The sequence below is a fragment of the Bos mutus genome, chromosome 8 (assembly GCF_027580195.1).
Source record: "Bos mutus isolate GX-2022 chromosome 8, NWIPB_WYAK_1.1, whole genome shotgun sequence".
NCBI classification, from domain to species: domain Eukaryota; kingdom Metazoa; phylum Chordata; class Mammalia; order Artiodactyla; family Bovidae; genus Bos; species Bos mutus.
The window spans coordinates 31,172,781-31,185,884 of NC_091624.1; the positions used below are offsets into that span (position 1 = coordinate 31,172,781).

Consider the following 13,104-nt stretch of genomic DNA (forward strand, 5'->3'; position numbering starts at 1 on the left):
ATGGTAACTGGTTACAGCCAGCAATATCAGATTTTACCAGTTATGACCAGAGCTATGGCAACGCGCAAAACAGGAATCATCCAAACCTGCTATGGGGCTCATCACACTTGACATGCAATGGAGTGTGACAGTGAGGGTCAAAGGTCATGACAAACACCAAGGTTTACAAGGTCTCTCAGGCAAGTTCCAGCCTTTCTTCCTTCTCCTGTGTATATACTGTTTCATTTAATGTCATCAACACTATTCAAGAAAGCTGGCTCTAAAACGTAGACTTCAGGAGCCCATGATGAGTCCGCCCTGAAGTATGGTCAGTGAGCCTTCCCTCCCTTATCAAAGCCAAAGTGAAAGTCTCTCAGTCGTGTCTGACTCTTTCAACCCCATGGACTATACAGTCCATGGAATTTTCCAGGCCAGAATACTGGAGTGGATAGCCTTTCCCTTCTCCAGGGGATCTTCCCAAACCAGGGATTGAACCCAGGTCTCCCACATTGCAGGCGGATTCTTTACCAACTGAGCCACAAGGGAAGCCTAAGAATACTGGAGTGGGTAGCCTATCCCTTCTCCAGTGGATCGTCCCAACCCAGGAATCAAACCAGGCGGATTCTTTACTAACTGAGCTATCAGGAAAGCTCAGTGAGCCTTCCCTCACTGAGCTTCCTCCCTATCAAAACAGCACACTAAATGGCAACATTCCAATGTGGAATTTGATAATTGGGAAATTACACACTGCACCTCCTTTCCTCATTAATATCTGACAAATGGCCTTTGCTAAAAAAAAAAAAAAAAAAAAAAAAAAAGAAATAAGACTTTTACTGTTGCCAGAACAGTGACCATGGGTTACTTCTTCCTCTGAGAAGCTCTGAAGGGACACCTGCGCCTCCTCTCTGTTTCCTCAGGGGCAGACGTGACCGACTCCGGAGGGCCACATCAAGTCGACCAAAAAGGTTTGCTCTCTCGAAGGGGTTTCCCTATAACCTTAGTTATCCAATCACCTTATCATGTCATATACTAGTCACTCTGTTCCAGAACACTTGGAGATCCAGGAAGTGTCATTCTCCAAAAGCTAAGTTTTGGGTATTAAGGATGATTCGGTGAGTGAAACAGACAAGCTCCTGCCCTCTTGGAGCTTACATTTCAGTATAAAGTCCAAGAAAAGTTCAGTGAACTCATGTTAGTGACAAATGTCAAGACAGGACCTAACAGGGTGTAATGAGGGCAGTGGGAGCGGCCCAGGGGTACAGACAGGAGACCCCGAGAAGGGGCCTCTCAGACGGAGAGGCAATGGAGGCAAAGACACTAGCTGTTGAGCGAGACAGCCTAAGCTCAGTGGGTTTCTAGCCCTACCACGTGTTCCACGAAAAAATTCAACTCTCCCCTGCCCACTTCTTGTTAATGGCTATTTCTTCTAATACCTTCCTAATGGAAGCTAGAGAAATGGACTTATAAACCAGCAATTCCACTTCTTAGGTATAAGACCCAAAAGAAATGACAGCTTATATCTACACACAACACTGCACCCAAATGTTCATAGCAGCATTACATGTAACAGCCCGAAAACCCAAATGTCTATCAACTGATGAATGGTTAAACAGACGTGGCTTACCCGTACCATCAAAAATACTTGGTGATAAAAAGAAATGAAGTATCAATACATGCAAAACAGGAGTGATTCCTGAAGATAGTATGCTAAGTGAAAAGAAGCCATTTACAAAAGGTTTGCTGCTGCTGCTGCTAAGTCACTTCAGTCATGTCCGACTCTGTGCGACCCTAGAGACAGCAGCCCACCAAGCTTCCCCATCCCTGGGATTCTCCAGGCAAGAACACTGGAGTGGGCTGCCATTTCCTTCTCCAATGCATGAAAGTGAAAAGTGAAAGGGAAGTCGCTCAGTCGTGTCCGACTCTTAGTGACCCCATGGACTACAGCCTACCAGGCTCCTCCATCCATGGGATTTTCCAGGCAAGAGTACTGGAGTGGGGTGCCATTGCCTTCTCCGTACAAAAGGTTTATGTGATCCCATTTACATGGAAGTCCCCAGTAAGCAAATCTGTAGACACAGAGACGAGTCTGGCTGCCAATGACTGGAGTGGGAGGAGAGACGGGAATGATAGCTAAAGGGTACAGGGTTTCTTTGGGGGGTGACAGACATTCTACAACTCTCTGTAGTGATGGCTGTACAGCTCTGTGAATATACTAAAAACTACTGAAATGTATATTTTGAAATGGTGAGTCATATGAGAAGTGAATTATTTCTCAAAATATTTGCTATTAAAAACAACCAAAGAGTCAAGCTGGGGAAGGTCGGTTCAGGAAATGGTACCTGAGGCAACTGCCTGCTGTCTGACAGTGGAGCCCAGGGGCAGGCCTGGCTCTGGGCTGCTCTCCCCACTGCCTGTGGACTTCCTATACACTCAGCCTGGGCATCTGCTTCTACCCACTGACGGGCACGATCAGTTGGTCAATGGAACACAATTCCACATGGTTCAAAGCTGCACAGCAACACACAGACCAAGCAGCTTAAAAAGTCATGCTCAGTGCCACCCCATAAAGCTGATTTTTAAAACTTCATACCCTGACAAACCAAAAACGCCTTCATACCACATCCGTGGAGGTGCTTCCACTTTTTAAAAACAATGTGAATTCAACACAATTGCTTTCTCTCTGCTATCAGTTATCAGCACAAACATTCACCTGTAAGAGGCATACACTGCCAGGGAATCCTGCAGGTCTATGTGGCGCCACCTCCCTGCAGGGCAGGCTAGGAGACGACACTCAGGAGGCTCCCACAAGCTTGAGGAAGAGTGCATTCTATCTACAGCCTGAAGGTTCCACAGCTTGAAGCCCAGAGAAATCCAGCTTTCAAATCTTGGTGTACCATGGAACTACAGAGCAAAGGGAGGTGTTTGGGAAAGGCACCAGAGGGAAAAAAAGCAATCTGGGAAGACACCATGGCAACAGTGAGCCCTCTGTTCCAGGGCATTTAAGGCGCACTGCATGGGATGAGAACTCCGTTTGTAACTATGAAACGAAACGGCAGTGCTCAGACAACTGTGTGCTTTTTGGAAGTGTGGATTTCACTACAGCAATCTAATGCAAAAGTATATAAACTACTGACACAGGTATGAAGAACACCATTAAACACAGGCAGGAACACCACTAAAACCCCACACGTTGACTTTACTCTTAACACCATTAAAGACAAGAGGAACAGGAGCTGGGTTTGCAGTGCTATGGAAAGAAGAGCATCAGGGCAATGCTATTTATAACCCAGAAAATGTGTGCATCTCTGCCTCTGAGATCATCTGGACAGACTGGGGGGGTGGGTAACATACACAGACAATAAGAGTAGATAAGGCCTCCTAAACCTTCAAATATCTATACAACAGGACCTACTGCTAGGTGCAGTGGAAGGAGCAATGGCAATGAATTAAACGACCAGGAACTTAAACGTCCTTTTCCTCTTTTATGTATAGATAAATTCTAAATGTTATGACTGATTATAATTATTTAACAGAGGTCCATCTAATCAAAGCTCTGGTTTTTCCAGCAGTCATGTATGGATGTGAGAGTTGGACTATAAAGAAAGCTGAGTGCTGAAGAATTGATGCTTTTGAACTGTGGTGTTGGAGAAGACTCTTGAGAGTCCCTTGGACTGCAAGGAGATCCAACCAGTCCATTCTAAAGGAGATCAGTCCTGGGTGTTCATTGGAAGGACTGATGCTGAAGCTGAAACTCCAATACTCTGGCTACCTGATATGAAGAACTGACTCATTGGAAAAGACCCTGATGCTGGGAAAGATTGAAGGTGGGAGGAGAAGGGGACGACAGAGGATGAGATGGTTGGATGGCATCACCGACTCGATGGACATGAGTTTAAGTAAGCTTTGGGAGTTGGTGATGGACAGGGAGGCCTGGCATGCTGCAGTCCATGGGGTCACAAAGAGTCGGACACAACTGAGTGAACTGAACTGAAAGAAAAATTAGGCAGATTATGCCAGCAGTGGCTCATTTTTTCTTGAAACAACATCTCATTAGCCACAAAGTGCAGTTAACAACTCAAGGTAAATAAAGTGCAGGCTCTGGCCTCAGGAATAGGAGAGGAATACTAATCTAAACAAAACAAACAAACAAAATCAAAGTTCTTTGTCATGTTAGATCAGTTTTCAAAAACCCTTTTATCACTGTATATAGCAATTGAGACCTGATTGGTTACAAGGTTTCCATGGAAAAATTCTAGGGGCACTGAATTGAGTAAGAAGGAAAATTCCAAGGAAGAAATATATAGATATACCTACCTGACTTTGGAGACATGTTCTAAAACATTAAATGTCTCATTAAACCAAATACAACAAAGAAAAAAATACACAAATATAGCTAAAGAATTACGTAAGAGCTTTGTTTATTGGCACATTATAAAAGGCACATGGTTTAAAAATCTCGCTATGTCTAAAGTAACTAAGGAAAATCACCCCAGTCCCTTTTATCAGCCATATCCTGCCCAGCTCTCCAAACCCACAAATTACAATGCTGTGTCCAAAGGACAGCTGTGCCCCTCACCAGCACTGCTCTAGCATTTTAAAAAATATTAAGCCACAATACTTCTAGCTCACATCTTAAAGTTCAGATCCATCAGCCTTTGACTCTCTGATGTGTCAAAGAGCTGAGGAGCCAGACCCCTTGTCCCTGGGAAGAAATTGTGACAAACGGCCAGATGCTGGCTATGGCAGGTGTCAACCCGCCTTTCCGGAAGCTCATTCCATCTGCCCCCTGTATCTGACCCCGGAAAACCACTTGGCTGATTGCACCACACCATTCGGACCCTCCACAACGGTCTCCTTTTTGTATGTTCGCTCTGACATCCTGCCTCCTGGGGCTCTGTTCCATGATGGTTGCCTCCTGACACTGCTGGGCAGTGACCTGGGGAGGCCCCCAGCACAGACTCCAAAAAGGAAGGAGGGAAGGAAGAGGCACCCACCGAGGGGGCTGGGGCCAGCGCTCTGGCACTACTCCCAGACTCGGGGCCTCGGTGACCTTGCACAGCCCTGTGGTCCTACAGGGGCCGTGGCGCCAGCCCGGCAGGCTGCCCTCACACACTGCCATGATCACAGGGCTGACGTCAGCAAGGCCGGGTTCTGCTTGTGTGCTCCTTAGATTCCACATCGAGGTGGACCAGAGGGGAAGGAGACACCAAGCTCCACACCTGCACTTTACTAACTACAAACTGCCGAGCACCCTGAAGTGGCAACAGAGCCCACTGAGATTACATCTAATTTTTCCTCTAAACTTCCAGTCAGGAGGACAAAATAGCAATGTTTTCTTTATTTTGGAGTCAGAATACAATGGAAAAACAACCAGGGGAGAAAGGGAGTGCTGAGCTGCATGGTTCAGAACGGACCCCAAACACTGTGCAGAAGCCGGTCACTGTGACCAGAAGCGATTTTAACATAAAGGGAATGGGCAGAGTCATGGCTACTCATCAGGCTTAGATTTTAAACACATGATACCCACCTAACCTTTTAAAAATTTTTTATTTATTTTAATTGGAGGCTAATTACTTTACAATATCGTGGTGGTTTTTGCATACATTGAATCAGCCATGGGTGTACACGTGTCCCCCATCCTGAACCTGCGTCCCACCTCCCTCACCAACCCATCCTTCAGGGTCATCCCAGTGCACCGGCTTTGAGTGCCCAGTTTCAGGCATCAAACTTTGGGATTTATTCTCTGCCCTTTTAGTATGTGTCTCCAGAGATCTGTTGATCATGGAATGTTTTCAGTTCATAGAAACTATGCTTTTGGTCCAAATGAAATTCAGAAATGGGTGTCAGAGCTGTCAAGACTTTTGTAGGCCTTCAATCATACCTTCCACCTGTAGACTTCAAAGAAAGGCTGTAGTATTTTAAAATAAACAAAGAGTTCTCCTATTGATGAAGTATTAACATCCACGCCCTCCCTGCAAAGGGAGGTGGCCAGTTTACATGGTTTTCCAGGGCTCTTTCCCCAGAGGAAAGGCAGAGGTGGCAGAAAGGCTACAAGGTTGGATGTTTTTCTGTTTGCAATCCACCTTGAAAGTGTCCTTTTCAAGAGCAAAATGTAGACAGACAGATGCTGGCTTGGCTTTTTCTGGGCACTAGTCGTCAAGCAGGTTAGTGCCCTCACTAACCTGCTTCTTCAGATTTACTTGCTACCACGCTAGTTTGCAATTCCTTCCTTTTCTTCCATGTGAGACATCTCTGCTTTCACCTCCCCCAAGGTTACATTTTTTGGAGCCTTGACAGAATACAATTGGCTCAGGGCAGCCCCTAAACATAGTTAACCAACTTCAAGCTATTCCACTCTGTGTTGTAATCGTCAGGCACTTCGCTGATGATGAAATGAAAAAAGTGCCTTCTGTGGTCAGCTGCTTTAGAGCAATGGTTCTTTGACCAGGATGACTGTATCCCCCAGGTGGTATCTGGCAACTTCTGGAGACATTTCTGATTTCCAAAACAGGGGTGGGACAGGAAAGGAAGAGAACTGCCACTGGCATGTCAGGAAAAAGGGCTGGAGATGTGACACATTTTATAATGCACAGGACATCCCCCAACAGAGAATTACCCAATCCAAAGTATCTGTAATGCTAAGGCTGAGAAACTGTGGTTTAGAGTAACCCCCTCCACCATTCCCGGATAGCTCAGCTGGTAAAGAATCTACCTGCAATGCAGGAGATCCCGGTTTGATTCCTGGGTTGGGAAGTTCCCCTGGAGAAGGGATAGGCTACCCACTCCAGTATTCTTAGGCTTCCCCGGTGGCTGAGACGGTAAAAAATCCATCTGCAATGTGAGAGAACTGGGTTCGACCCCTGGGTTGGGAAGATCCTCTGGAGGAGGGCATGGCAACCCACTCCTATATTCCTGCCTGGAGAAATCCTGCCTCCTCCATGGACAGAGGAGCCTGGTGGGCTACAATCCATGGGGTTGCAAAGAGTGTCAGACACGACTGAGTGATTAAGCACTCCACCACAGAAAAAGCCAACAAGCCCCCAGGTTAAGGATTCTGTGACCAGAAGCTGCTCAGGGGCTAACAGTGGGGTAGATTCTACTTCTTTTTTTTCTCACGTCCAGTCCTGACAGATTAGATAGACAATATATAGGTGGTTTGAGCTAAACAAGGGGCTTCCCTGGTGGCTCAGAGGGTAAAGCGCCTGCCTGCAACGCATGAGACCTGGATTCGATCCCTGGGTCAGGAAGATTCCCCTGGAGAAGGAAATGGCAACCCATTCCAGTACTCTTGCCTGGAAAATGCCATGGACAGAGAAGCCTGGTAGACTACAGTCCATGGGATCGCAAAGAGTCGGACACAATTGAGAGACTTCACTTTTGAGCTAAACAACAAAACTTGACCATTCCACAAGAGAATGTGAATCTTACATGACTTCAAAACCTCTCATGTTGTTAACAATCCCACAAAGAAGGGATTTGTGGCTCTATTGTAATCCTGAGGAGACAGAGGCTCAGGAACCTTGGCCACAAGTCTGCAGGGAGGAGGCAGGAAAGCTGGTGAAGACTGAGATCGTCTTGTCTCTCATTTTCTTAACTATGGGCGGCGACTCATTTGTTGCTGTTCAGTTGCTCGGTTGTGTCCGATTCTTTGCGACCCACAGACTGCGGCACACCAGGCAACCCTGTCCTGCACCAGGCAAACGCTGTCCCAGAGTTTGCTCAAACTCATGTCCACTGAATCAGTGATGCGATCTAACTATCTCATCCCCCACCACCCTCTTCTTTCGCTTTCCCAGCATCAGAGTCTTTTCCAAAGAGTTGGCTCTTCGCATCAGGTGGCCAAAGTATTGGAGTTAGTGGGTCATAGAATCAATTTGTGCATCACAATGCACATGTTTAATGAAAATGAATCAGGAAATAATAGCAAACATAGAAGTATTTCTGTGAAGCCCTTTTTTGCCAGTTAGTCGTGGTCAAAAAGGCTGACAGCCAGCAGACTAGTCCAGGTACTGCTGTGCAGATCAGGAAAACGGGGCGCAGGAGGGTGGGCGATCTGCAGGTGGCCTCCAGCCATTTGGGGACCTTTGACCACATCCAGCTTGTTGCCAAGATGCATCTGGGAGAGCGGCAGCCCTGAACACAGGTTGGGGCCAGGGGCAGATGGAGAAACAGTGCTCACTCCTTCCCACCCCAACCTAACCCAGGGGGCCTTTTCCTTTCAACCAATAGTGCTTCCCCAAATACAATGAGGGGAAGACTGGTGCTGATAATGACCTCTCCCCAAAATTAATTTTCTGGCTCAGCCTACTAAATGATACACCAGAGCTGAGCATGGCACCATGGGGGAACTTTCTAACACCCCACCGCTCCCATCCAAGCCAGATGAAACAGTGAGTGGCTGTTTCTGAGTTTTCTGAAAATCCACCCAAGGGGTGCCCCAGTATTGAAGTGTTGAACTGTGGTCTATGGAAATAAAGTTGCTTCAGGGTCAGCTGTGGGGCTCTTGGGGACAAAGGTCACACAGAGCCAAGGTGCATGGAGCCTCACCTTGTTAACATGAAAAGGCAGCTGAGGAGACCTGCTAAAGCAGGCAGGAAATTATTTTAAAATGGATCTTAGAAAATACCTTTTGTTTCAAGAATGAGTTGTGTATTAAAACCTTCATGGGGCTTCCCTGGTGACTCAGTGGTAAAGAATACACCTGCCAATGCAGAAGACATGGGTTTGATCCCTGACCTGAGAAGATCCCACAGAACCATAACTAAGCCTGTGCACCACAAACTATTGAGCCTGTGCTCCAGAGCCTGGGAGCTGTGACTACTGAAGCCTGTGCTCCCTGGAGTCCATGCCCTATGGCGAGAAGCCACCGCAGAGAGAAGCCCGCGCCCCGCAACCGGAGAGCAGCCCCCGCGCGCCGCAACCAGAGAAAGCCCCCGCAGCCGCGAAGACCCAGCACAGCCAAAAATAAATACAATTATTTAAAACCACGAAAACTTGATTTTTGTTAAAAAAAATAAATAAAAAATAAAAACCTTTATGGGTTCTTTGTTTGAACCATATGCTGAGAAACTATAGACAATGCATTTCTATGAACTAAGCTTCCCTTTCAGTTCATTCTCTGACCTAGTTTAAAGCAGCCCAGCATATGGCTAGAGGTTTCTTTGATTGAGGAGGTAAAATACAGTAACTACTCCTGTAGCTAGTACTACTTCCTAGGCTAAGGAATGCAAACGTTCCTCCACCAATGCCCCACTTTTCAGATGGCGGCAACAAGAGTGTCAAGGCAAGGCAGAGGATGGCCTAAGATGACACACGTCACTGTGCCCAGCTTATTACATGTGCCCTCATGCACGTTTCCTTTTAAGATTCTGAACACACGTGTCCCTCCCTGCAGGGCAGACCTGTGTACTCACACCATGTGACGCACCCCACGGAGGACAAGAGGCACATAACGTGGAAACGTGTGCCGCTGACAAGCAAACAGCTGGCAAACATCAACCTGGCTGCCACACCCAGAAATCCTGACCAAACTGGACATTCTGTGAACACAACAGAACACAGAAGCAACACAACTAATACAAATACTGAGCCACGCAAGGATAATCATTAAAATAAACCTCCCAGTGAGACAGCACCAGCCCACCCACACAGAGAAGGTGGGAGGGAAGGGACAAGTGGGCGTGACAGCCAAGAAGATAAAGCAACTACTGAGCAGGGACTGGTGCACGGCAGCACAGGCTTCTCACACAGTCGAGACGTCTGGTCCATCAAGAACATGCTGCTCCACCACGGAGAGAGTTTCACAGCGCTGGGAAATTAGGGCATTAAATGAGCTATGGAAAGAGCAGGCTCACCTTCTCAAAAAGTAACCTCACATCTATGCTTTTAGGAGAAATGCTAGTCCAAGGAGGAGTGGTGGGAGAGGGGGTGCGCTTTATGTGCCTCCTGGAAATGTGAGGAAAACCCCCACTGTCACGAGCACTCCCTGCTTCTGTGCTAGACACCCCCCAACCCCACCCCGGCCGTCCTGGGCTGAAGTCTTCTGCACAGACACCTAATTCAGCATCATGGTCCCAGGACCTGTGGCAGCACCCTGAACAAAGAGTGTCAGCTCCATAACTCACGTGGTTCCTTGCCAGGAAATTACCTTTGGAGCCATTTCCTGTAGGGATGCTCCGTACACAGCCCTGCCACAGTCCAGCATCTTCAGCCATGTTTTGAATGACCGCTATATATTACGTATTTAAAAGCCCTGATAATAACCGAAAGGAACTATATGTTTGCTCAAGGAGAAGCGCCAAGAATTAAGTCAGAATCCTCATTTTTCCAGCAAATAATTCTTTCTCCCATGAAATGTCCTGTCACTTAAAATAAAGGCAGATGGTTAGTCAACAAAATTCCTGCTAATCAGTGTCACAGTAAATCACATTTAAACTAATGAAGTTTCTAGAAAACACCCTGGTTGGCCAATATCCTATTGTTTTCCTGGTTCTGAGTGACATTTCAAGGAAACCTCACAGTGAGACACGCTGTCAGTGTAACTGACTAGATGCCAGGGCCTCAGAGGGCCTGGGAAGGGGGCAAGGCAGTGGTATGTTAGGCCTCAGGGCCCTAAGGCCCTAATCCGGGCCCTATCCACCCGACCTCAATCCTACTGGCCCCAGGATGGGGCAGGCCAAACCAGCCCACAGCTAAGACTGCTGTGGATGTTTTAGAATAGCTTTAAAAAGGAACACCTAACAAAAAGAATTATCGTGAGATGTGGTAATTATATGAAATTCAAGTTTCAGGGTCCATAAACAACTTTACTGAAACACAGGCACTTCTGTTTGCTGATATACTAAGGCAGCTGTTAACAGCAAAGTTCAGTAGTTGTGACAGAAACTGTATGGCCTGGAATATTAAAATCTGCTCCTTTACAGAAAGTTTGCTGACCCCTCTCCTAGCATACGGCATGCTGTCAGCTCTGTACGGAAATCACTCCTGGGCCCCCTGGCTCTGTATGGCCAACTCCTTCTTGCCCTTAGGTCCTGGCTTGAATGTCACCTTTTCCTGTGGCCTTTCCTGAAGTCTATCTAGAGACACTGGAGCTCACTTTCACCTGTAACCTCCTTTGAAGCTCTTATATGAAACTATCCTGTTCATTTACTCATGAGCTGTTTTTCCAAAGAATCCCAACCTGCTGAGGATGACCCTTGCCATCGCTATATCCCTAGTGCCTGGCAGGGTGAGGATCTGTGAACTGCATGGACCAGGCCAGTTACTTAAACCAACCAAAGCCTCCCCCAGACCCCAGTCTCTCAACACCAAAGAGCCAAGCCTGAAGAGACTGCTCTGGCTTTGGACTTCACAGTGCAGTCTGAGACACAAAACAAGCAGCCAAAATAAAACTGGTTATATTTCTCAAAGGTTTAAGAAGTTACATATAACAACAAAGTTGATCTGTAAGTTAAGGACACAATGTGCCTTATGTTTATGCCAACAGGAATGGGGGAAAACAGGGTCTCCCACCTCCCAGCTTCTGGTGAGGAGTGACAGGTGCCCGGCACCTGCTTTGATCCTCCCGCCTTCGTCTGCCCACTGCCCGTCACTGGGGCCTGGCATTTCAGTGGTATTCAGTCCTGATTAAAGCATAACCTCATGCCTATGAATAGAAACCGCTTTTAAACACTAATTAAAAATAACAGGCTGGCATTTAGAATCTCCTATAAACAAAAATATAAGAACTAAAATAAATAGCAACAGTTGCATGTTTGATCTATGCTGAGATGGGTAAAAAGCTACATATGTTTCCTCTGGAGTTTTTCAATTAACTCCTGAATTTATGTAAGGGTTTTAAAATGTATAACAAATGCTGATCTTACCTTTTAATCTAATAATGAGCAGGCTTTTCTTGACTTACTCCATCTTAAGAATTGTGAAAATAATTTTAATAATGTTTTATTTAACCCAACATGTCCAAAGTATCATTCTGACACTGTAATTGATAAGAAGAAATTACTGAGACATTCTGCTTCTCTTTATACTGCCTCCAGTACCCACAAAGTTCACACTTACAGCACAACAGCCACATACCAAGTGCTCAACAGCTACATGGACTAATGGCTACCATATTGGACTGTACAGCTTTCAAACGTTTATTCTCAAATGAACATAAATCAAATGTTTGCTTTTTAAGAGTTTTATATAAGAGAATTTTTCTGTGTGTGTGTGTGTGTTTTTAACTTAAGATGACTAAATACAATATTTATTATTTTATGTATTAAAAAAAAACCCTGGAACTCATCTTAGGATTCACATTGCATTCTTCATAATAAGCTAAAAGACATTAAGGCCCACATCATATTGCTTTCCCACAGCATTCAATTTTGCTTTTCAAACCACGGCTGTTAAGATTTAGTTTTCATTTCCTTTACACATGGCTCCCTTCCTGTTCTAACTGAATGCAACCAAGAAGCTCTGGCACGTCTGAGCCAAGTTTCCTTAATATGCAACAGGACGGCGCCACCGTCATGCACACAATGATGCACCCAAGTTCACAATTCAGAAGCCTTCCATTCGTCTGCTCATTCCTTTTGGAGACTTATATGCGTCTTAACAATTTAAGAGGAAAGGGGGGAAAACTCAGGACTTAAAAATACCGTGGTAATGCCCAGGATCAGAGGCCCCTACTGGAGCACACCACCAGGGAAGCAGTTTCCATAGTTTGGGACACAATGGGACCATCACTCTTCACCAGCAGTGAGGGCCCATGGTTTAAACTCTGAGGGTGTTCTCATTACCTCGGCATCCTGCTCCGAGAGGCGGTATATCCTCTCAAGGCTCTGCAGAGTTCGTGGAGTCACAGTCTTCTGCTTCAACAGATGCTCCAGAAGCAAGACCAGTTGGTCTGGAAGAAGCTGAGGACAAAACCACACAGCCTGTCAAGATGCCATTCAGCTTACAAGAAATTAAACCCAAATGTTCAGACCAAAGCCAGCCAAACCAGGGTAACCTGGGCACTTGCAGTGGCTGTCTGAAACATGGGAAGACTAGAGGCCTGACTCTGGTAAAACCTCAAGGTTTACACTGCTTTTCCAAAGACACTGCTTTCTGGCGCCTGATGAATCCTACTTTCCATGGGTT

At 46.1% G+C, this 13,104-nt stretch overlaps 1 protein-coding gene across 14 annotated transcripts in view; it reads right to left on the reverse strand.

Annotated features, from left to right (window-relative positions):
- Positions 1–13,104, reverse strand: part of AOPEP (aminopeptidase O (putative)) — a 355,565-nt gene that overhangs the window by 13,581 nt on the left and 328,880 nt on the right. For 9 of the 14 annotated variants that reach the window (XM_070375352.1, XM_070375361.1, XM_070375363.1 and 6 more), the window contains one exon: positions 12,762–12,878. The exons of the other annotated variants lie outside the window; for them this stretch is intronic. In XM_070375352.1, the coding sequence (XP_070231453.1) occupies positions 12,762–12,878 (117 nt within the window). The remainder of the gene's footprint in view (positions 1–12,761; positions 12,879–13,104) is intronic. 14 annotated transcript variants of the gene reach the window in all.